Here is a 23,755-nt window from a genome sequence, read left to right as displayed (position 1 = left end):
AATGACGATTTTGGCAGTAAAATTAAGTAACTACGATTAATTTTTACTGGTTTACCGTAAGAAAATGACCCAAGTGACGCAGACCCATCGGTGTTAAAACTGGTCAGGCCAGACCCAGATGGCGCAGTTGTGGCGGGACTCATGGCCCGTGGCTCGGGACAACTGGGGTGCAGCCACTCAAGCCATGAAGGTCATGTGGGGTACTTGAACAGTCTCTGTAGTGTCCTTCACAGCTTAGCTTGCTCCAAGTCTCCAACACATTAGGTCCCATTTTACTAATCCTGGTCCATTCTGCTCTACGTACACATATATACGTATCTACCCATATATATATATATATATATCTCTCTGAGTTAAGTGGTCTCCGAGTTAAATGTTTAGATGGGTTTTCTGGATTTTGCTTATTATGATGTACTCGTTTTACATCTAATAAATATTAACTATTAAAAATTCATACAAGATTTTAGAAACTATATATTTTTACATTTTGTAATTTTCAATCTATAGTCAAAATGTACACAATTTTCGTATTTATAAATTATAAGCCATGTAATCATATCATAAACAGTGTATAAATTCCAATAATTTATAAAGTAACTTATCAATATTTTATATAATGCACATGCTGAAATGACACGTCGGATATGGCCCGCTTAATGCCTATCTAGAATAATGTGGAGTAGACTTATGTTCTCATTGTTTGGAATTTTAATATCCTTAAAACTTAATTCATAATTAAAGTCAGGATTCTTATTTTTATTTATATTATTAATTAAAATTTATTTACATTATAATATAATAATTAATATGTATGTATTATTTAATTACTAAATATATAAATCTGTATAAATAATAATAATAATAATAATAATAAATTAATGTTAATTTTTAATATATTACATAATGTATGCAGTATTCTTTTCTGAGTTTGAACTAATAGCCAATTTTTTTTTTTAATTAAAAACTCATTTGGTAAAACATCGTTGTTTATTATTTATAAAGTTCAAAAACATAATCTAAACAATAACTAATACCCATTACAATTCAGACTAAATATTTTAAATTTATAGAATTTTTAATAATTAAAATTATAAATAGAGAACAAATTATGTGTAAATATAATGTAAATATTTGTTGTGAATTTAATTATAATATTTTGCGAACATTTATTTATAAAATTTACCATTTTATTCTTAGTTTGGGAATTTAATTTTAGAAAATAAAGTATTATTTTTATTTTTTTATTAAATTATTTACCATCTAAAAATAAATAAATATTACTATAAATTGGCACGAGACAAGAGTAATTATAAAACTCATTATTGTCATATTGTCTTCGCCCAAGAACCGGGTCAAGATTTTTTTGGCCCGACTCCGATATTATTCCAACCCGTGATTAAGTGATTGACAATTGACATGTACATTACAATTTTATGTTATTTTTACAATAAATCTGGGTATTTTATTTATTATTAAATACAATTTGTGTATTTATTTAATTTATTAAAATTAAAATATCATTTATTTTTGCTAGGCTAAAAAGAATAATATTTATACTCCCTCGTGTTTTCTTGTCCCGAAGCGTTACAACTTGATTACACACATTAAGTACACACTCGTCCTGCATTCCATTTATGCACACCACTCAATCCATCCAATCAGATAATTTATCTGTACCTCACATCTCCCTTGCACACACAAATTACACAACACCTCAGAGCCTCTCCGAATCTCCCTCTTCCTTGTTCTGTTTTTATCTGTTTAGTTTAATCAAAATCCATATTTTCCGTTCTCTACGGACCCAAAAGAAGACTGAGAATCCGTCAAAGGTGGACGTAAGCCAGGAGATTGTATACATAAAACTCGACCCAAAAAGAGGGGGAGAAGAGGAAATTCAACCAGTGGCGCCTGGTACCTGACCGGTTTTCTTGGTGGGTATTTCAGGTTCAAGGGCTACCGTTGCAAGCTTTGCCGTCTCCTGGTCTGTTCATCACTGCCATATTCATGGACCTTAAACCTCCTCTGGTTTGATTTCTCTTCTGGGTCTTCTTCTTCTTCTATTCACTCTGTTCTTCAAAGAAGACCCTCGAGTTCGAGCTTGCAATTCGACGGCTGCCCTGTCTTTACCTCTCGTCAATCGGCATTTCTGGCTTCGTTTTTAAGGTTCAGGATCCAGGTCCCCTGTAATTTTTTTTTTCCGATTTCCGAGATTCAGATTCTTTCGGGTTCCGCACAGTTTTCATTTTCTCGAGAATCTTTCTGGTTTCTCAAGAATCGAGGAAGGGCATAGTCATATTTGTGCGTTTTGTTTCTTGTCATAAGCTGGGCGGATTTAGAGAAACGAATACGATGAGCGCAGCGGTCCATTTCAGCCCGCAGATACCAGTCCTCCAGACGGCGACCTCGTCGCCATCGCTGAACCGGAGGCAGCCGCTTTTGGGACGACGCAGCGGCCGATTCATGTCGGAGGGGGCAGGGGAGGTGCCGTCACCCAGAGGCTGTAACGGTGCCAGGTTCGGGGAGGTTTGCGGAGGGACAACCGCGGAATGCGCTGCTGTATGTTGCTGTTGCCCGTGCGGGCTGATGAACCTTCTGGTTCTGGCCGTGTACAAACTCCCGGCGGGCCTCTGCCGGCGCGCACTCCGTCGACGGCGAAGGCGGAGACTAATCAAGCACGGCCTCTTCCCGTCGAGCCGGCGCAGCAGCCGGTGCCACTGTGGGTGCGACGAGGGCGAGCTTCAGGTTCACCCGATCGGCGGCGTCGAGGGTTTTGATTACGGCACCATGACGGACGATAAGGCAGATGAGTCGGAGGCGAACGAAGCTGTTTTGGCTCTGGAGAGGGAAATGTGGAACACGTTTTACTCAACTGGGTTTTGGAGAAGTCCCTCTCAAAGAGAAACGACGCCTTCTCCCAAAGCCAAAACGGCTTATACAAAAAGTCCTTCCCCCTGGGAAACGCCAGTGTCTCCTGTTTCCAGAAGCAGCTTACTGAAAAGTGCATCTCAGAGAGAGTCACCCTTAGCCAGGGCTGTCGTGCACCTGTAACCAAACAGGAACTCTTCTTCTGGTGTGAATGTAAAATGGCACAATCAACTTATGTGCCAACCGGGTAAAAATACATAAATATATATCGATTGACCCCATATAAATTCTGGCTTTCTTTTTCTTTTCTCAATTGCTTCTTCTCTTTTGTTGATTTAACACGACGGTTGGATTATTGGGTTCTGTTTGAAGATTAAGGCCGTGTTTGGTCGAGATTTTTTTACTTACTGTTTCTTATCTAGATTTGTCTCAAATTTGGTGTCTGACCAAACGAGGTGTTGCGGACTCTTACTACATGTACATCCAATCGTGGTAGTCTTTTGAATGATTCGAAAAAGAAAAAAAAAAAAGGCCTCCCATTCATGATCCTGTAAATGGGTTTCTTTCCTCTTTGCATATAAATATATATATATATATATATATAATGTGTGAGTTTAGAGATCGGAGTGGATAGAAGAATGTATGATATTTGGACTTGGGTATGTTTAGTCTTTCTGGTTTTTCACTGTTGCGAACGTGTATGAAACTGACACTGTCCGAGTTCCTCAAGGAAAAGAAGAAACTGACACTGTGGATATGGGAAAATCATTTGCTTCCTGGAACTCGTTCTTCCCTTTCCCAGTAGGGAAAATTCTGTGCTCTATTTCTAGTAATCTTTTAAAAATATTTTACAGTAATTTATTAAATTCATATCATAATCACTTACCATAACAAAATATAACCACAAAAGTGAAAGTTCAAAACACAAAAGACTTGTAATAAATACACTGAAAGTAACTTCTAATTCAAAAATTTACCATGCCCGTTATGGATACACGTGTGTATATATATGGGTAGTTATTATTACAGTGAGATGAGCTGCCGAATTCGTGTAAAGACTGTAAATAAATACATGTGTAAGTACGTAATAGTGGAAAATAAAGTTGTGTTGGATTTAAAGATGTCACTGTTGAAGTCAGAACTTGGTTAGGTCCAGGTGATCTGAAGGAAGGGCGTGTAAACTGTCCTTTTTGTTGGTTTAGTCTCGTGGGCCCTTCCTGCCCCTAAAACTAAGGGAAGGTACCCTACGCCCTCAAATGCACTTTTGTCTCTTCCCTAAAAAGTAAATTTGCTAAGAGCGAACTTTTACTTTTTTCCTTTCTTTTGTTTTTGTTTTTTTTACCGTCTCTTCAGTACGTCAAAATTATGTTTGTAATAAATTTAAACAAAAAATTAATGAATTTATCTCTAAAATTTAATCTTTTTTAATTTCATCTATGATGTCTTTTAATTTAATTTTTTTATTTTTTATTCATTTTATAAAATTAAGTTAAAATTATTATAATATATATCAAAAAAATTAATTAAAAAATAATTTTGACTAATTAATTATATCAATAAATTAATAGTAATGAAATATAATCATAATGTTTTTTTTAATTAAATTAATAATAAATTTGATATAAAATTTTACGCGAGGACAGCTTTATGTTATTTTTTTAAAAAAATATATAATTATCATTATATTATAATTAAATGATGTAATTTATACGTTTTTATAATGTTTGTTAAACCCATTAAGAAAAATAAAACATTATTAAACAAAATTTTTTAAAGGAAATAATCGTTTTAATGTTATTAAAATATTTATTTTGAATATCATATGAAACTTGGAAAAAGCAAATCCAATAACGTTGCGGTATTAACTTTTCATCACTCACCAAGAAGTGCATCGTGGCAAATGATTCAACAAATGCAAATATCATATACATATATATATATATCTATATATATATATACATATATATATACACACACACACACATATGTATATAAGAGGTGGAAAAGTTATTTATATTTTTAATAGACGCCGAAATCAGATTCCATAATCATTTAATTTGGCTAATGGATCATTAAATTTAATACCCCCTCCTAATCATATTGTCTTAAAGCTATTATCCCTCCTTTAATTAATTATATATTTTAATAAATATGTTATTGATGTATGATTATATAGTTTGGTAAAATTAAACCATAAAATATAAAATAAAAATTAATTTAATTTATTAATTAAAGTTTTTTATATTTTACTTAAAGTATATCAATAAAATTTTATAACTTAATTTATTAGAATATGATAAGACTATATATATTAAATTTAGTTTATTTTCAATAAGTTATTACACGTTTGATGAAATTAGAATTTTATTAAAGTTAAATTATTAAAAAATAATAATTTAATAAAATTTTCAAATAAACCCATGTTGAAGTTTTTATATATTAAATATGAAATTTCTTACTTATTTATAATAATAATGATGAAATTGACTTCACTTTATTATGTTTGATTTGACTAAATTTCTTACAAAAGCAAAATGTAAGCACTTCCACTAATGCAATGACTCGTGCTAACATTATATATACATATACATATACATATATATATATATATAATATTATGGTGGAAAAATAGAAACCCAACTTTTTTTTTTTGGCATTTTTAAATTCCAATTCAATGCTACATATTCATATAAATACAAATATTTTAGATTTTTTTATTTAACCATTGTAGATGTGTCATGTTATTGTTATTGAGCAATGGGATTTAAAAATTATTAAAATTTTTAAAAATATTTGGGTTATTATTTTTTTAGTAAAAGCCCAATATTTTATTTTATATTATGGTCGATAAATATTATTATATGATTATAAAATATTTTAAGAATTACTATTTTATTTTTTATTTTTTTGCTATAAAGTTTTTGGAGAGAAAAAACTTTGACTTTTTTTGTCAAATTAAATAAGAAAAAAGAAGTTCGATTTTTTTTTTTTAAAAAAGAGGAAGACTCATTCTCATGGGTTATGGGCCAGGCCCATTAACCGGCTTCATTGGGCTTTTAATGGGCTCTTGGGTTTTTCGTTTTCATTAGCATTTTTTTTAATTATTTATAAATATTAGTTTAATGAAAGTATTTTTGTTTACAATATAGGTTTAAATTTAATTATAATACCATAATTTACTTTTTTAAGTTTTACTAATTTTACAATATTTAAATACATTATTCAAATTTTATTTTTATTTCTTTGGAGTAAATTTTTAATATAAAACCTATTACGTGTATATTTATTTTTATGTTCCCTCATCGTCTATAGTTATCAACATTGATATTATAAAAAATGGTTGATAATTATAAATAATTAAAAATGATATTAAATTACGATGAATAATCATAATTATAATTGTTGAATTTAATCGAGTGGTTCGTCAATGATAGAACTCCATCCAATTTGAATTAATAATTAATAGTTGTCATTACTCGACAATTATCACTTGAATTCAATAAGTAGTCAGTTTTCACGATCTAACAGAGTTTGAAAATAAAGTACATAAAAAAATTACTCTCTCTCTCTCTTTAAAGTTATTCTTATGTGATTCATGTAAAAAATAAAATATTTATGTTAATTTTTTTAATAAAAAATATAAATTTTTACAAAAAAATATTTACTTTAAATATTTTCATACAATTGGTTGTTTGATAATATAATTATATGTATTGTTATGCATATTAATATTAAAAAATTATGTTTTTTTTTTGTAAATTACGTATTAATTTAATAAATTTTTAATAAAAATAATTAAATATTATATGACAAAATGTCATTGAAGATAATATTAAATAATAATAAAAATTAAAAGTATTAAATAATTTTTGTTTACACATCACCAAGAAGATATATTAAATTGTTATTTGTAATAAATAATATAATTAAATTTGAAATAAAATTTAAAATAAATTAGATATTTTTCTAATTAGTCCGCGATTACTAAAAGAAATTACATATTTAAAAGAAAAAGGACTAAAATGTAAAAACAAATTAAGGTGGGGGTATTTAAGTTATAACAGAATATACTCTTCTTCATCACGAGGTTCGAGAATAGATAATCATAAGATCCGATTGTGAAACAGAGAGAGGTTTCTCCTTTTTTGGGGTTATGGTGGTGGTGGTGGGGGATTTGTCGTTCTTAATTTGCCAACGCAGGAAACAGACAAACAAAAACACATCCCTTAAATTTTAAAGGTAAAGGTGGTTGGGTTGGGTTTTCATTTTTTTCTTTCTTTATCTCTCTACCTATCTCCATCATTGCACTAATCATTATCATCATAATCGTCGTCTTCTTCTTCTTCTTCCTCTTCTCTGAATTCTAGGACTTGTCATTTCTTGTTATGGATCCCTAATATTCTCTACGCAACAAGGGGATCTTCCTCATTTCATGGGGGTGCGCTGAGTTTCTCGATCCATTTTTTTTTGGAACCATTTCTGGTTCTGTTCGCGGAGGTAAACCCCTGTTGTTTTTCTTCTTTCATTCCTTTTATCCGCCTTTAGAAACGTCTGTTAATGTTTTATGATCTTTATTTTGAAAATATGAGAAATTGATTCGTGGATTTTGTGTATGTTAACCGATTTTACCGTCGATGTTCATGAGTAGATATTCTTGGCAATTTCATATATTTTTTTTCTTTATTTTTGCCTCTCGGGTCTGTTTCTATGTAAAACATTATAGCTCCTTGAAGAGATTTTTGTTTGTCTTTTTTTTTTTTTCTGATGCATGAACATGATGATTGCTTTCCTTCTTTATCATATCTATTTTCACTGCTATATGTATATATGCATGAATATATCATTTTGAGTTGCCGACCGAAATCATGTATTTGGTTCTTTGGTGTTTTTCATTTCCCAAAAGTAGCTCTCGTGGGAAATTCATAAAACTTTGCATACTCAAAATTTGTTATCTGAGTTAAATCTTATAAATGATATCTGGATTTGGTAAGGGCCTGCTTCCTAAATTCTTAAGAGCCTATTGGAAAATGTCAATCATGTTATAATTGCTATAGTCATCTTCTAGCTCTGCTTTCAATATGCGCTTTTTTATGCATCAGCAATAGAAGATCATAAAATTCAATACGAATTTTAGTTAGCTATGCCCTTATTCCTTTCGCTTGTGTTTTGAAAGGTTATGGAGATGGAGGAGGGCAATAAGTCTGAAACTAGTCTTACATCAGCTGCTGCCTTTGTGGAAGGAGGTATACAAGATGCCTGCGATGATACTTGCAGCATATGCCTCGAGGAGTTCACTGATAGTGATCCTTCAACGGTAATTCATATCTTGTAGCTTCCCGTTCTTACTGCTTCTTTCATTATGGTGTGTTTCTAAATGTTCTTTCTGTGCATAGGTGATTTAAATTTAGTTATTGTTCTGTTTATTGCATTGCAGGTGACCTCTTGCAAGCACGAGTATCATCTTCAATGCATCCTCGAATGGTAGCTTAATATATTTTTGAAGTTATCATCTTTTCTTTCTAATTTAACAGATGTTGGTTTTCTTTATGGCTTTTGACTTTCTTGAAACAATTTTTTGTATGAGCTTTCATGTGGCAGGCGTTCTAGAATATTTATCTTTGCCAATCATTAAACACAAACACACACAAAAACACATATTGAAGATAGTTCTGGAGACGTGGGTTGAAATCTCTAATGGAACCAAATGGTTAGTGGGTTTGGGGAGATGAGAGGGCAAGGGAGAGGAGGATAATCGTGTAATTTGGAGTTGGGGTTTGAGAGGGGTCAGGAGTCAAAAGATCTTTGAAAAAACAGATAAGTAACGATATAATTTTACGATATAATTCTAACACACACAAGCACACACACACATTTGTATTCTTAATAATATTTTTTTCTAAACTGGGTCAATTTATTGCAGGGTCTTCTTTCTCCATGTTTTAAACATTGTTTTCTCACATTCAATTAAATATGCACCAAAAAAACACTCTGTTGTAGGTCAAGGAAATGTGTATCATTAGCTTGCATCTGGGGTAACAATATAGATTTTTCCTGGAATATTCTAAATCCTAGCCAAATCTCTAATTCAAACACCTTAGAACTATGCCTATCTTTTTCTTCTAATTTCACCAAATACTTCGTAGAATAAGAGAAGAATATCTTACATCACTTCCATATTGGAGTGTAGTTGAAGTCTAAATTTTTACTTTAAAGAAACTGTTGAAGAAAACTTTCAATTTTAAAATTGAGTAACGGATGTTAGCATTTCATTTACAGGTGCCAGAGGAGCTCTCAGTGTCCCATGTGTTGGCAAGATGTTAGCCTGAAAGATCCTGCCAGGTTGATTTTGGTTCTAATATTTGCTTCTAACCTTTTTGAGACTGTACCTCCTTTGCAAGATCTGATGAGTGTGTGTTGGCAGTCAAGAATTGCTTGAAGCAGTGGAACGGGAGAGGAGATTTAGGGTTACTTCATCAAGAAATTCAGCCGTATTTCATCATACCACACTTGGTGAATTCGAATTGCAGCATGTCCGTTCATACTATGACATCTACTCTTTTGTGTGTGTGTGCGTGCGTGTGTGTGTGTGTATTGTGTGAATATTTGATTGGTTTATTACATATACGGTGTTCCCTTCTAATAATACTGAATATAAGTTTATATAATTATGCAGTTACCAGTTGGTGCAAGTGATTCTGAACTTGAAGAGCGGATAATTCAGCACTTGGCAGCAGCAGCTGCCATGGGAAGAGCCCACCAAATTGGTAGGAGGGAAGGCCAGAGAATTCGATCATCTGCTCACGGCCGCCCGCAATTCTTGGTATTCTCTTCTCATCCAAATGCACCAGAATCTGGTTCTGTTCCATCCTCTCTAGTTCAAGTAGAAGGTCAAACTGAACCAGCTGCAATCAATGTTGTCACTCCATCCATTCCCCTGTCTTCCGGTCGGGATGAGTCAGTCCAGCATATTTCTCGAACTCGATCTAGTCGAACTTTTCATTCTGCATCTGGGTCTAGCTCAATGCCAACAAATAGACGGGGATTGTCCCTTAATAATCATCGGTAATCATGAGCTCCATTTTCTTCCCCTTGCATCCTCAAGCACTGTTTCTGATGCCAGATCTTTATCTTTGGAAAATATTTTATACATCTATTTTTATCTTATTTCATTGGCTTTTTTATTCCAGAAACATCTCTGGTCCTTCCTCACCATCAAATCAAGATGGAGCAGGATCATCAGACTTCCATTCTTTCTCTGAGTCCCTGAAATCTAGATTTAATGCTGTGTCAATGAGGTACGAATTACTTAGGAGATTAGTTAGTCAACATGTATTACTAATTCGCTATTAATGCCATCCTAAAATCCAGGTACAGAGATTCAATTTCAAAGAGTGCGAGAGGGTGGAAAGAAAGGTTCTTCTCCCGTACTTCGATGTCTGATATTAGCTCTGAAGTTCGAAGGGAAGTGAATGCTGGAATTGCTAGTGTATCTTGCATGATGGAGCGTCTTGGAAGTAGAGAAAACAATAGACCCGGCCAAGCTTCTTTATCATCCGATCACTCCACTAATTGTCCAGTGACAGAGGAAAACCAGCAGAACAATGCAGTGGGTCGCAGAGTAGACTCTTTAGATGAGAGTAATATCCGGCCTCCTCCTTACGTTCCAAGTGCTGGCTCCATTCCATCTTAATTCATTATATGTCGGTTCAGCGATGACATCAATCCTCAGTGTTTCGTTTTTTTGAAGGTGAGGCACGTTGCTCCATACGAATATCAACTCAGTCACTGCAAACTTTATATTAAGCACATAAGTATTATAATCTGAAACTCACCGAGTCTGAAATTTTCAGGTTGTCAAGTGGTTTCTCTGAAATGAAATGATGAGAGGAGGAGATGCAGCCGGATCGGGTTACGGCAATGTGAGAAATAAAGGAGAGATGAAGACTTGTATAACCAACCAGGTTTTACTGAATTTGTTTATAACACCAATTTTAGAACAGACGACAGAGTATATATATATATATGTCATTTATGTATTTAACAATGCCTTGCCTGGCCATTTTCTAACCAGAATGAAAATGGTTATCAGAACTCGATGGAACTTGAAAAGCTTGTATGTTCTTACTTGGGAGTTTGGGAATAATATATCTATATATATATATATATATATGTATATGGATATGTGTATACTGGTGTGGTATACAATATAAGCTGTACTTCTAGAATGGCCATTTTTTTGGATGATCTGGTTTTTCTTGGCATGAAACTAGGGTTCCATTTGTACAATATATTTATAAATATATTCCAATATTAAATTTTTTAATATAATTTATCTAAAAACTAAAAAACTATTGTCCTAAATTCGATTTATTTTGTCAAAATTATTATTCTTTATTTTTGCTCCGCGATTATTTGATTAATAATCATTATGATGATAATAATAATAATAATAATAATTTGGAATTATTCAGTGGGTACCAATAAGATGACCCGGGGGTCACTTGTCACCGACCAGGGGGGAATCCAATGATAATGGGCCCCTACGCTGGTTATTCCATTTTCTAAGTATTATTATTGTGCACGTTATTCTTTTTAACTCAAAACGTATAATAAATTAAAATATAAATTATTAAATTTCACGGATTAATATAATATTTTCCTATAAATTAAATAAATATTTGAATCAGTGTCTACTCTTGCTAATTTCTCTATTTTATTTTAAGAAAACTATTACTTGAGCCTCTCTCTCTCTCTCTCTATATATATATATATATGCATATGTTATATTATAAAGTAAACAATTAAAAGTCACAAATTAATACACATAGTTGTTGAAGAACCCATTAGTTAGAAAGTTGTTGTCACGACCAATTTTTTCTTATATGTATATGTACATGCATATAATCAAATTTAACATTCTACCGACTATACTTGCATATTCCAAACATGGCATTTTATTTTCCAATTTTAGACTAACTTAACATATATAAAAATTTTGTCCCTTTATTGGTGGTTAGAATATAATTGTTCGATGCAATACAATACAATATATACCCACATCAATAAAAGATATATAAAGAATAAATTAATTAAAAATTATATTGATGTATTTTCCAATTATATAATTAATTTTAAAGTTATAAACAAATAAATACAACATTATTTATAAAAGTCTAAAACCGCAAGCCCAGGCCTCCTCACCAAACCCAAGGACGAGAGTGGGAATTTGTTTACCGGTGGGTGTCAACACAAAAGGACAAGTGAAGGAGACAAACAACCCACCGGCTGTCTAAACGTCGCCGTTTACTTCTCCTTTTTTTTTTTTTTTTTAAAACCAAAAAAATCCGAGAGGTACATAACTTGGCGCATTCCACGCGCCGTGCCTGTTGGAGAGAGGCGCGTCTTGGTATAAAGCTTAGCGTAGAAACGAGGCCGCTACTATTCACACACCGACAACTTCTCTCGAAGTCCCCACGCATGTGATATTCCCTCATCTCAAGCCGCGCCTTTGTCCTTCCTTGCCACGCGCTTCACATGGCTTCTCCGCTTTTATTTATTACAAAAATTATATTTAGTATTAACATTAATTAACAATAGTATGATAACTAGAGTTAAATTAAATTTATAATCAAGATTAAGAATTAATTAGATTAAAAAAAAAGGATTAAGCAAAAAGTAGGCTTAGCCGAGAGAGGCCAGCTGGGGGAAGAAGCTGACAGTAAGGGAGCAGTCTGCTTCCGTGTGGACCCCACATCCAGCCTGTCTCATCACTTCCTTCATTAAACTCTTCCTTTACTCTCCACTTTCCTTACGACAACACTCTTCCTCTCTCTCTCTCTCTCTCTCTCTCAACTTTCTTCTTATGTCCTTTCCCTGACCCGACCCGACAACCACCTCTCTCCAATACCCACAAACCGACGCCATTAACGCACTTCTACTTTTCCCTTCATTTCTGCTTTTCGCAAATTCCAAACCACACACCATCCTCCAGAGGTTAGTCCAAGTAAAGAGACTATCACATTCACATTAATCGCAACACTGGTTTTTTTCTCTTCTCTATCTTTGAGCACCATGGATTCACACATCTATGGTGTCTCCAAGCTCTTACTCTTCGTTTTCTTGGTCTCGTTTTCGTTTACCGATGCTGCATTGCAGCAAAACCGATCGTCGTCTTCTAAGTCGCAGCTCTCAGCTTCTTCTGCTTCGGGTCAAATCAACTCCAACTCTGTCCTCGTCGCTCTCCTTGACTCTCATTATACTGAGCTCGCTGAGCTTGTGGAGAAGGCTCTCCTTCTCCAGACTCTCGAAGAAGCTGTCGGCAAGCATAATATTACCATCTTTGCGCCCAGAAATGAGGCCTTGGAACGCGGGCTTGACCCCGAGTTCAAGCGGTTCTTGCTTGAACCCGGCAACCTGAAATCTCTTCAGACTCTCCTGATGTTTCACATTCTTCCGAAGAGAATCGGCGCCGATGAATGGCCCGGTGATAAGTCCGGTTCCATGAAGCATCAGACTCTCTGGAGCGACCACCTTCACTTGACCAGCAAGGCATCCGGGAAGAGAACTGTTGATTCGGCGGAGATTGTCCGACCCGATGACGTCATCCGTCCCGACGGCGTCATCCATGGGATCGAGAAGCTGCTTGTTCCCCGGTCTGTGCAGGAAGATTTTAACAAGAGGCGGAACTTGCGGTCCATATCTGCCGTCCTTCCTGAGGGTGCCCCTGAGGTGGATCCACGGACTCATCGGTTGAAGAAACCGGCTGCACCAGTTCCTGTTGGAGCTCCACCGGTGCTTCCGATCTACGAAGCCATGGCACCGGGTCCTTCACTAGCTCCGGCGCCGGCTCCCGGACCTGGCGGACACCATCATCACTTCGACGGTGAGAGCCAGGTGAAGGACTTTATTCAGACCCTGTTGCATTATGGAGGCTACAACGAAATGGCAGACATATTGGTCAATCTCACCTCCCTGGCGACAGAGATGGGCCGATTAGTGTCAGAAGGGTACGTGCTAACAGTGCTGGCACCTAATGATGAAGCCATGGCAAAGCTCACCACCGATCAACTGAGCGAGCCCGGTGCACCGGAGCAGATTATCTACTACCACATCATACCCGAGTACCAGACTGAGGAGAGCATGTACAATGCGGTGAGGAGATTTGGAAAAGTGAGGTATGATACTCTGCGGTTGCCCCATAAGTTGGTGGCTCAAGAGGCAGATGGGTCGGTCAAGTTCGGGCACGGCGACGGGTCAGCATATCTGTTCGACCCGGATATTTATAGGGATGGAAGGATTTCGGTGCAGGGAATTGATGGTGTTTTGTTCCCGGAGGAGGAGACTGAAACTGTGAAAAAACCGGCGGCTGTTAAAATTGCTACCAAGCCAAGAAGAGGTACGTTCTTTGGTTCTTCTTTTGCTATATTTTCTCTTAATTTTAATTGGTTGTTAATCTTTTGATTGTTTGTTTCTTCAGCCGTTAATCTTGGATTATTTGGTAATTTATGGGGCCTCTGTGATTTAACTTAGGCATCATCTTTTCCAAAACTAGTTCTTAATTAGGTAGGACCGTATGAATATAACTCTAGCTCTATATATGATACATTTGAGATGGGGAAACTTTCTCTGCTGGAGCTTCCTTTGTTGGCGTTGGAATAGAATGGAATACCCATATGCAACCAGGGTTTGATCCCTTTCTCCATAATTCTATGTTCATTGTCGATTTTCAGGTTTATTTTTTGGAAATTTCTTTTGTGGTTTGATTATTAAGGTGGAGAATGGATATTCTTTTATCAGAGATTTGATGTTCGTGGTAGGGAAAGTGGAACGATAAATAGGCATGTTTGATTGAAGTATTGAATGCAATATAGCAATTTTGGTTTTGTTATGGTTGTATGTATGGACTTGTGGGTATGTCTTAAAGGATGTCTGATTTCAACAATCCCTTTCTTCTTGTGAAAGGGATTGCTCTTGCCATTGGCATGGGATGTAGGAGCACCACTGAGTCTAAAATGGTAATGAATTATCCATTGAGAAGTAAAGATGAAGAATAATGGCACTATTTTCTGAGTCGATGAATACCCTATAACAGTAATCTAGATTGAATTCTTGTATTTCGAGGCTGATAGAAGTTTTCTCATGAATGACACAATTATCTCAAGAAAGCTATGACCCTGTCCACGGAATGACGAATCCATGTGATCAAAACAGCTTAATAGAAAGACAGAAACTCAAGAATTGCCGATCTGTGAGGCATATTCTTACTACCCCATCACCGCTCATTGTCAATCAACAGCATGTTTACTAATAATTTCCACACCTCAATTTGCGTATAATTTTTTTATTTGGCATGATTCGTTTTGTTCTCTTATTCTTTTTTAATAAGCTGACTATAAATTTACACATGGTGTATGGCTGGACATGGTTTAGGGATTTAATTAATTCTCTTCTTGAATTAACAACCTGCATCTGATGTAAACATACCTCATGAGTTGACTTCAAATTTTTTTTTGTTGGTGATTCTTGAAAATGTCAGGGAAATTGCTGGAAGTAGCTTGTAGAATGCTTCAAACTATTGGACGGGATTCGCAGTTTACTACATGTCAATGAAGATACACAAATAAAGTCTCAAGATGAACATGAAACCCTGTAAACAGTCAAAGGTAGTTCAGTAGCCGAATTCTTATTGTTCCATTTACAGTTTGGTAAATATTGAAATTGTGGACGGAATCTATATAACGACTTGCATCTGTATCCCAATCCTTGGTAACTTGTATAGATTTTTACAATGGTAAAAAGATTAATGGAACTTCGTAAATGACTTTGAGTCCTTGTAATTTGCATTCTTGCAAACTCTCTTTGCAACTCTCTCCCTTTTTTTCTAATGGTAGAAATATAATAACTTCGTATTGAAGAAAGTTTGGATGAGGGCTAATGATGGGTACTTGTTGAATTTGCAGAGTTGTAGGAAGAAGAATCTTTTGGTGTAATAGAAGAAAGAAAGGGATCGCTTGTAATGGCTTGATTTCCTGAAAATCCCAGAAAGCAGATAAGGGAGAGCTTGTGGGTTTATTTTGTTATAAATACTGTAATTACATATCATTTTTTAATTATTTCATTATGTAAGATTCACTGTCACTGTATGCATGAACAACCATGTAAGTCTTTCTTCCTGTTATTCTTCATATCACGGGTTATGTCCTTTTTTTTTTTGCCAGTTTGTGCATCGGATGCTTGTGAATCAAATTTGGACCTTGTCTATTTCTCTCTTTTTTCTTCCTCCACTTATTTGATTTCTGCTGAAAATGTTCCGATGTGGGTTCGATCATCGCAGCCGACATACTACAGCCTTTGCATATGTTGACATATAGCACCGAACGATGCGATCAGGGCCGTCTGATGGTAGTCAATAATTTGATGGTGGAATGGGAATAATTAGTATTGACACAGTTGGTGCTGTCTGTGTTGATGTTATAATAAAAAGAATGAGATAAACATGATTGACCTTCCATTTGTAATCTTCTTTGAGCAGGTTTGATGTTGAAGAAAAGTGGAAACCAGACAAATAATTCTTCGTTTTCCTGGTGGGTAAATGCCAAAAAAAGGAATTGATAAATGCCAAACAATGAACAACTTGTTATTTATCTCCTTCCCCATGTGCTTATATATACTTTATAAATACAACTAATTCCCATTACCAATATATATATATATATATATACATACATACACACACAAAATAAATATTATGTTGTGAGTAGATCTTATTAGTTTGTGCAAAAGATGTAATGCAAGTGCAAATTAGTAAAAAAAAAAAAAAAAAAAAAAAAAAAGGAAGAAAGAAAGATAATAAACCATTGACCTTTAAAAAAAAAAAAACGTTTCGCTAAAATCTTGTTTGGTTGTGGATTATTCAACGAGAGATGGCTGGATAAGTCTTAATCCATCCCATCCGACATAAGAATAGTGCACTCTTTTTTTCTCAGGTAGGACAGTCCTGGTTTGGAGACAAATTACCTTGTGGATCCAAAACGACGTCAGATTGACTGTTTATTATTTGCCGAGGGCAAACATGCGGTGTGGTGCGTACAAAAATGTTCACCATGACGTGCATCTTTTCCAACACAAAATATTAATATTGCAACAGAAAAATTAAATACACAATTTTAATTAATTAACAAAAATAAATAACATCAACGTCTATTAAAATAAATATAAACTACATTAAAAGAAACTTATAATATGAAAAGAAATATACAAATATGAATGAGTAATTGAATTTTTTCACCCATTGAAAAATGATTATTTTTTTTTAAAAATTAAATTAAATTATACATATATATATGTGTGGAGATGCCATGAAAGTAAAAAAAAAAAAAAAAAATTGGGTATTAAATTTTATTTTGATTATATAAATATATATATATGTTTGATACACTTTATGATATTTTCGAGATAAATTATAAGAAGTAAAATTTTTTAACAATGAAAAAAGATTAGAAGACTCACGAGAGTCAAGGCTTTTAAGAGAAATAATTGAGAGGCAAAAAATCAGAAGTGGGGTGGGGGGACACTTGGGTTGCTTTGCTTTCGTGAAATGATTGTAACAAAGAAAGAGAAAAAAAAAAAAAAAAAAAAAAAGAGAGAGTACAAATTGTGTGGTGGCATGAGTTGACAAGCTACATCTCCCTTTTAACTAAAAAAAATAAAAGTGCTTCTTACCTACTTATTTTAATATCTAGCTTTTTATAGAAGATCAATAATTGATATATAATCATAAATGGCACAACTTTCTTGCGATTCTTCTTAAGAGACAAGATATAAAATAATGGTAACTTGGGTGAATTGTTTTCAACGAGTTAAGCTTTGAAAAAATTACGAAATTGTCATTTAATAAGTTACGAGAGTCTCATAAATGAAGTTTATACATCCAATATATATACATACATATATATATATATATATAATTTAATAGATAAAAGTTAAAGTTACTTATGAGTTGGAGATTGACTAGGTGATTTAAGTTATACCCAACTCTTAATTAAGTTGGAAGAGAGCAAAAAAAAAAAAAAGCCCTTACATTATATTGAAAGATAAAATATGTTACTAATTTATGATAGTAATTTTTATAATATCAATGTATGCGACAATAATTATAATGTCGATAATAAGTAATTTAATAGCGTACCCTTAACGCCAATTACAATAACTATTACGAGAGACTAAATAAATAGTTTAAATTTAACACCAAAAGCTATAACACAAGTGCATTGCCAAGAGCTTACCAAAGGGGAAAGTACAATTCAAAGAAATTGGTAGTCAATTATAATTATTTTATATAGACACGTGCAAATTCTATATAATTCATGCCAATGGATTGGACTATATGATTGGAGGGAATGACCCGAAACCCAGTTTGGATTGAAAGCGTCAAGTAGACATGCCGAACGGGTTGGCCCAATAAGGTATTGCGGGTCGGATGATTGTCTGGGATTTGGTCTGTTTATAATAAAAATCTCTCAATTTTAATCCCATTTTCTTTAATAAATGTTATATAATAAATATATATATATATATAATATGATTGTTAAAAAAAAAAAATTAAAAGAAAATATATGTACCCAGAATTTCAATCTATATAGTAAAGAAGGAAAACAATAGAAATAGAGAAAAATAACCTAAGTACATAAATATATTTGTGATTCCTGTATTATTAACTTTTTGTTTATATATATATATATATATATAGTTTGATCTGCAAAGACTATAATTTACAAAAAATGCAGTTTACATTAAGAAACAGTTAAAATTAGGACAAAACAAATATGAATAAAGAATTTTGCCAAAACAATCTGGACAGAAATTTTGGGAAGGAAACATGATTACATTACTCTGTAGAGACATATATATATATATATATATTATATACCTTTAAATAATAATTCCCCAAAAAGAATGTCACAACTCATAAGCAACATATAATAATAATATGCTATTCACAACAGAATAGATTCAAGAATAAAGAACATCTATAACGCCTGACTTGTATATAATCTTCATTCTTCACCCGACTGTGACTCCAAGAGGCATGATCTCAGCATTGGCCAAACTTGAAATGGGTCCATCAGTCTGAGTAGGATTCATTTCAGCCATTGGAGCAGCTATGGCATCTTCAAGTTTGGGAATACTCGAAGAAAATGTCAGGTCGTCTATGGGTTTTGCAGTGCTTGCTGCTTCCTGGTTTTGGCTACATGCAGCGCTGGACTTTGGTTTTGGCTTGACTGGTTTTGCTTCGGTTTTTGTGTTGACTGGGCTATCCCGGGGATGAAGCTTGGATTGGGATTTCTTAAAAGGTCTTTTCAAAGCACCGGAATTGTCATTATCACCATTTGGTTGGATTCCCTTGGTAGAGTTGCTCTGTTCGCGGTTCAGATGTGGGCTAGCAGAAGGAACTCCAGCAACTTCTGGGGAGGTGTTTGTTGCAGCAGTGGAGCTTTTCTGTCTTCCAAGCTTCGGAGATTTAGCACGTGTAGTTGGTATCTATGAAGAAAAAAAGTGTAAGCAAAATTGATAAACTAGGACCACGAAAGCTAGTGTCTTTAAGCATTCAACATATAGAAATTGCATTTGTTTTTAACTAACTTTGTGGAGAAGCTATAAATAATAAAAAAATTTATTTTCTTCAGCAGTAGGTTATAGTTATTCTCTGTAGCTACCTCTCTCTATATTTTTCATGAAGATATAGGAGAGATTGAAAAAAGAAACATGAATATTTACTAAATCAAATACCATAACCAACCACAAAAAAGGCCTCATATAGCCTACTTGGGACACAAAAACTCCAAATATAGCCTATACCCGGGCGCAACTGTGATGCCTTAGAAACATCATATTTCGCAGGGTAATTTTTCTAATATTTTAGTTTAATTTAGTAACTTTGTACAGTAATCACCGAAAGTTCTATAGCAAGCAACATGGAAGAATGATGTCTCCGAAGCATTTAGAATATCCTGTCTCAATCAGTTATAGTTACCAGATTTGGGCACTCAGTACTTCTCACTTGTCAGGTTATCTCAGTTTGTACGTTTTGGTAAATTAGCAAGGTCCAAAATTTATACTCATATTGGAATACTGGCCTCATGGGTACAGTATAACAAAATGAAAAATGAAATTTATATCTGAACGGTAACTGCAGCTTCTGGGATCTCACAACGCAGAAAGAAGCAAAAGAAGATGTGTACATATATATATATATATATGGTTTACCTTCTTCAGTTCAACTTTTGGTGGAGGTTCTTTATAGAAGCTTGGCATTGGTGTAGCCTTAAATGTCAAGCTCTTTCTTAATTGTTTGATCTCCGCCTCCTGGTTCTCCTGCAAAGAGGCACCAGTGGAAGATAAGGGAAAATCTAAAGTCAATCAGAATAGCAAATTAGGACATCAAGTTTCCGAATCTAATTAATAGAGTTGATATTGGAAAAAGGGGTTTCTCTGGAATAGTTGGTTCCACAACCTTTGATTTTGCCTGCAAGTTATTTTTTTCAATTTCCTTAGCATGGATTTTCTCTTCCATCTTCAGGAAGAACTGAAAGATCAAGCACATAAATAAGTATACTTGCATATAAAATGAAGTTAGCAACAAAATGAAACCATCTCTATAGTCTAGGTAAGAAAAGGATGAGTAGTTTATTCAATACTAACCTCCTTTCTTTTTTCAGCACGTTCATCCAACCTGAATGAAAATCCAGACCCGCTGTTTCTTCTTCCATGTGTGGAAGTCCTGTTTTAATAAAGAGAATTACGAATATGCAATTAGATTTTGATAATTAGGTAAGAGAATGAATGCAATATCATGTAACACAGCGATTTAAGAATAGAAAAGTACGAAGTAGTGGAATGGGCGTCTTCATCGTCTTTGCTTGGCAAAGTTGTCATCTCAGGTTTTGCATTTTGATCAGTTTCTCTGCAGTTACATACAAATATACCATGAGTTGGTCTTACTAAATAAATCTTAACAGTTACTTCACATAATTCCTTTGTGTACTTTCAGCATTGTTAATAAAGCTATTGATATATCTATGAAGTGGATGGATCGTTTCACTTACTCGGAGACTTCAGATGGTAGGCAGTCAGTCGCTGCAGTAACAGAATTGGACTTTGTAGGCTGCCAAATACAGACAAAGAAAATCACTATGCGAGAAGGTGAAAGGGAAAGCATAGAAAAATTGAGAATGGAAGAGCATGATTCTTCTAGTATTTGGTAAAATGAAATAAAAATGCAGTGATCTTTACCCCAGCTCGTCGAATACTAGAAACAGATGCTAAAGTTGCCCGCCTAGAAGGAATTCCAGCAGAATTGCTCTCTGCTTCCTTTGAATTTGTTGCAGTGGGTGCACGTTTGTTAGGATAATTCGAGCGGGATACTGAAGTAACTAATCCATTAGAAGACAATGCATGATGAGCTTTTGCTCCATTTTCTTGGCCATGTTTGACACCATTTTTCAATGGGTGTCCATCGATACTTTTCTTCAAAGCATCAGCATGGTTACCTCTAGCTGGAAATGAAAGGCTCTGGGAGAGGACTTTTGGCTTCTGGTTACGTAAAAATGGAGCCGAGCCTTTTAAATTAGGCTTATCTTTAGCTAGTTTACCATTCTTTGAGAGACCAACATTTGACTTACTCTGCTCCTACATAGATAAAGACAAAACCCACCTTGTAAAGAAGAAATCATATTCTGCTCAATCATGCCATCAAATTAATGGCTAACAACTCAAGCGAGAACCTGAGTTCATGGTACATGATACCTTAAAGGGTTTTGAGATTTTACTTTCTGTGACATCTATAGCAGCTTCAGCTTTGACCCCAGATGAATTAAGACCTTCAGCTTTGGCCACAGTTTCTGAAGGTTCACTTTCATTCAAAACCTTTTCACCACTATCAGAGTTATGTTCCTCTTTCTTTGATTCCATGTCAGACTGTTCCACATCAACTTTCTTAATGACAATACTCTCATCCTCCACTGTAATCCCGTTCTCAGATGCCATGGCGCAACGAAATTCTTATGCAGAGTGAGATGAATATTCTGCAAACAGCAATTTTATACTTGTAAATATCACTAGAAAGCGAAAGGAAATAACAGGTTTATCCTTCAATTCTCATTCTTCCTACACTGACATCTTTTTTCTATCATGTCGCTGTAGCTTTTTTGTTGGTATTTTTATTGATTTTTTACTGGGGCCAGAGGGTGTTGTTTCATTGCTAAATTTAGTTCTGATTTTCTTTGGGTTGTTGTGAATTGTTTCTCACATATATTATCTTCTCAGCTTTACGTATCAAACAAATCAACAATTAAGGTCGTGTTGGCCAAATCGACCGATGTACTTACACTTCTCATAGACTCTCATATTTTCTCATTAGATCCACGGCAATTGAGCACTAAAACAAACAGAACAAGGCCAAAACCAAGACAAGGAAAGGTTATAAAATTCTTTATACAGAAATTTCCATGTCAAAATGAAGAACCACTAAAATTCCATTTTCAAAGAATCAAAACAAATGAATCCCACCAAAAAAGTTCAGTTTATTCGCAACTCCACGGTTTGTCAACATTCTAAATATAAAAATGCAGATTTTCAAATGAATTTCATCCACACTTTTTCTCTGCAAATTTCATTTGTTCCAGACATAATTATAGGTAACCTTTCAATTTCCTCAACTCCTTACCTCTGTTTTGTTTTTCTCAAACAGTTTCTGAGCAATCAAAAACGAAACCATTCTAGAAATCAATTGAATGAAAAGGCGAAACTCGTGCTACAATTCTTCCATAAACAAAACAGACACCATAACTCAAAAGAATTCCTAATAGATCTCAGACTATACGACCATAAAACAAGAACATCCTTCGACGAAAACTCAATTCAACTCGAAGATCTAACACATTACACCAATTAAACCGTCCAGTAGAAGCAAACGAGCAACAAGTACTTCAAAGAACACAGCGGACGCAAAAAGTTAAAAAAAAGGAAAAGAAAACAGAGAGAAAGAACGCATAAAAATGGAGCCAGGAATCTGCAGAAAACCATACCTGGGTAATCCAGAAAACAGTGAAAGCTCAACAGGAAAACTAAGAACAGAAACCCAAATAAGACGCCGCTGATTCAGAAATGACAAAATCTGAGCCTAAAGCTGTAAATACCGAAACGAGTACATTTGAGATAAGCTCTAGTGGGCGTAGTGACACTGCTTTCTGTTGAAGAAAGAGAAAGAGAGAGAGAAAGGAAGGTTACGCAGGGAATGAAAAGAATATGAGCTTTTCAACGAAGCGGATAGATTTCAGAAGTCGATGAAATTACGAAAATGCCGCTGCCCTTATCAGTAGCTTTTTCGAACTCCTCTTGAATTCTGAATTGTACCGGAGGGAATAGAGAGTGAGGAATTAAATATATTTATTAAAAAAAAAAAACTAATATTTTATTATTATTATTATTTTTTAAAAAACGACAAACCCATAAATAGGAAAATAAATTTTAATTTATTAAAAAATAAAAAAAAAACATCTTTATGTGCTAAATAAAGCTTAAAAATTTGAATACCCATATAAATTTAATAGTTTAAAAATGGGAATACAATCAAATCCCATCTTGAAAATTGAAGATTATGAATTTAATTAGGTGAGCTCTCAAAATCAATTGTCACTAATTAAGAATTAAAGGAGTAAAAGATGTTTTATCTATCTACTTTAAAAATCAACCTACCCATATGATAATCATGCAATCAAATCAAACCCAACCACTAATTACCCATTAGCAAAAAATTGCACTAGGCCCTCGAGAATAATCATTAAATTGTATATGTATGTATATATATATATATATATATATATATATATAT

General features: G+C 34.1%; 4 protein-coding genes across 6 annotated transcripts; 3 read left to right on the top strand and 1 right to left on the bottom strand.

Annotated features, from left to right (window-relative positions):
• The first annotated feature begins 1,652 nt into the window (after positions 1 to 1,652).
• Positions 1,653 to 3,420, top strand: LOC148252817 (uncharacterized). The gene has a single exon (XM_088209845.1). It carries the CDS (start codon positions 2,350 to 2,352, stop codon positions 3,046 to 3,048), a length of 699 nt encoding a protein of 232 aa, XP_088065971.1. The 5' UTR covers positions 1,653 to 2,349; the 3' UTR covers positions 3,049 to 3,420.
• Positions 3,421 to 6,958: 3,538 nt separating this feature from the next.
• Positions 6,959 to 11,090, top strand: LOC110806396 (E3 ubiquitin-protein ligase RHF2A-like). The gene is made up of 10 exons (XM_022031234.2): positions 6,959 to 7,104; positions 7,233 to 7,362; positions 8,039 to 8,179; positions 8,300 to 8,346; positions 9,142 to 9,204; positions 9,287 to 9,395; positions 9,539 to 9,927; positions 10,053 to 10,160; positions 10,234 to 10,612; positions 10,716 to 11,090. The coding sequence occupies exons 3-9, from the start codon at positions 8,042 to 8,044 to the stop codon at positions 10,553 to 10,555; spliced, it is 1,176 nt and encodes a 391-aa protein (XP_021886926.1). The 5' UTR covers positions 6,959 to 7,104; positions 7,233 to 7,362; positions 8,039 to 8,041; the 3' UTR covers positions 10,556 to 10,612; positions 10,716 to 11,090.
• A 1,592-nt stretch (positions 11,091 to 12,682) lies between these two features.
• LOC110806382 (fasciclin-like arabinogalactan protein 17) lies at positions 12,683 to 16,125 on the top strand. Its single transcript, XM_022031214.2, has 3 exons — positions 12,683 to 14,260; positions 15,401 to 15,527; positions 15,825 to 16,125. The coding sequence occupies exons 1-2, from the start codon at positions 12,937 to 12,939 to the stop codon at positions 15,472 to 15,474; spliced, it is 1,398 nt and encodes a 465-aa protein (XP_021886906.1). The 5' UTR covers positions 12,683 to 12,936; the 3' UTR covers positions 15,475 to 15,527; positions 15,825 to 16,125.
• Positions 16,126 to 18,727: 2,602 nt separating this feature from the next.
• On the bottom strand, positions 18,728 to 23,257 carry LOC110806384 (TPX2 (targeting protein for Xklp2) protein family). 3 transcript variants are annotated; one of them, XM_022031217.2, is made up of 9 exons: positions 22,950 to 23,255; positions 21,670 to 21,947; positions 21,157 to 21,552; positions 20,970 to 21,028; positions 20,750 to 20,827; positions 20,566 to 20,644; positions 20,378 to 20,449; positions 20,131 to 20,238; positions 18,728 to 19,404 (listed from the first exon to the last, which is right to left on the bottom strand). In XM_022031217.2, the coding sequence occupies exons 2-9, from the start codon at positions 21,907 to 21,909 to the stop codon at positions 18,928 to 18,930; spliced, it is 1,509 nt and encodes a 502-aa protein (XP_021886909.2). In that variant the 5' UTR covers positions 21,910 to 21,947; positions 22,950 to 23,255; the 3' UTR covers positions 18,728 to 18,927. The 3 variants fall into 3 exon arrangements, with proteins under 3 accessions (XP_021886909.2, XP_021886910.2, XP_021886911.2); XM_022031218.2 differs by lacking the exon at positions 20,378 to 20,449 and having other exon boundaries at positions 22,950 to 23,257; XM_022031219.2 differs by lacking the exon at positions 22,950 to 23,255 and having other exon boundaries at positions 21,693 to 21,836.
• Between the last annotated feature and the right edge of the window lie 498 nt (positions 23,258 to 23,755).

The sequence above is a fragment of the Carica papaya genome, chromosome 8, assembly GCF_054855325.1.
Source record: "Carica papaya isolate Zhongbai chromosome 8, ASM5485532v1, whole genome shotgun sequence".
Classification (NCBI taxonomy): domain Eukaryota; kingdom Viridiplantae; phylum Streptophyta; class Magnoliopsida; order Brassicales; family Caricaceae; genus Carica; species Carica papaya.
The sequence above is the reverse complement of the archived record's forward strand: the minus strand, read 5'-3'. Positions and strand labels throughout refer to the sequence as shown.

Excerpts from the sequence above, each read along its gene's own strand:
- LOC110806396 (XM_022031234.2), top strand. The coding sequence starts at position 8,042 with ATGGAGATGGAGGAGGGCAATAAGTCTGAAACTAGTCTTACATCAGCT. Across the intron at positions 8,180-8,299 it reads CTGATAGTGATCCTTCAACG|GTGACCTCTTGCAAGCACGA; the intron begins GTAATTCATATC and ends ATTGCATTGCAG. Across the intron at positions 10,161-10,233 it reads TTTAATGCTGTGTCAATGAG|GTACAGAGATTCAATTTCAA; the intron begins GTACGAATTACT and ends CCTAAAATCCAG.
- LOC110806384 (XM_022031217.2), bottom strand. The coding sequence starts at position 21,909 with ATGGCATCTGAGAACGGGATTACAGTGGAGGATGAGAGTATTGTCATT. Across the intron at positions 20,645-20,749 it reads GACGCCCATTCCACTACTTC|GACTTCCACACATGGAAGAA; the intron begins GTACTTTTCTAT and ends TTATTAAAACAG. Across the intron at positions 20,239-20,377 it reads ACTTGCAGGCAAAATCAAAG|GAGAACCAGGAGGCGGAGAT; the intron begins GTTGTGGAACCA and ends GCCTCTTTGCAG.
- LOC110806382 (XM_022031214.2), top strand. The coding sequence starts at position 12,937 with ATGGATTCACACATCTATGGTGTCTCCAAGCTCTTACTCTTCGTTTTC. Across the intron at positions 14,261-15,400 it reads TGCTACCAAGCCAAGAAGAG|GGAAATTGCTGGAAGTAGCT; the intron begins GTACGTTCTTTG and ends TGAAAATGTCAG.
- LOC148252817 (XM_088209845.1), top strand. The coding sequence starts at position 2,350 with ATGAGCGCAGCGGTCCATTTCAGCCCGCAGATACCAGTCCTCCAGACG.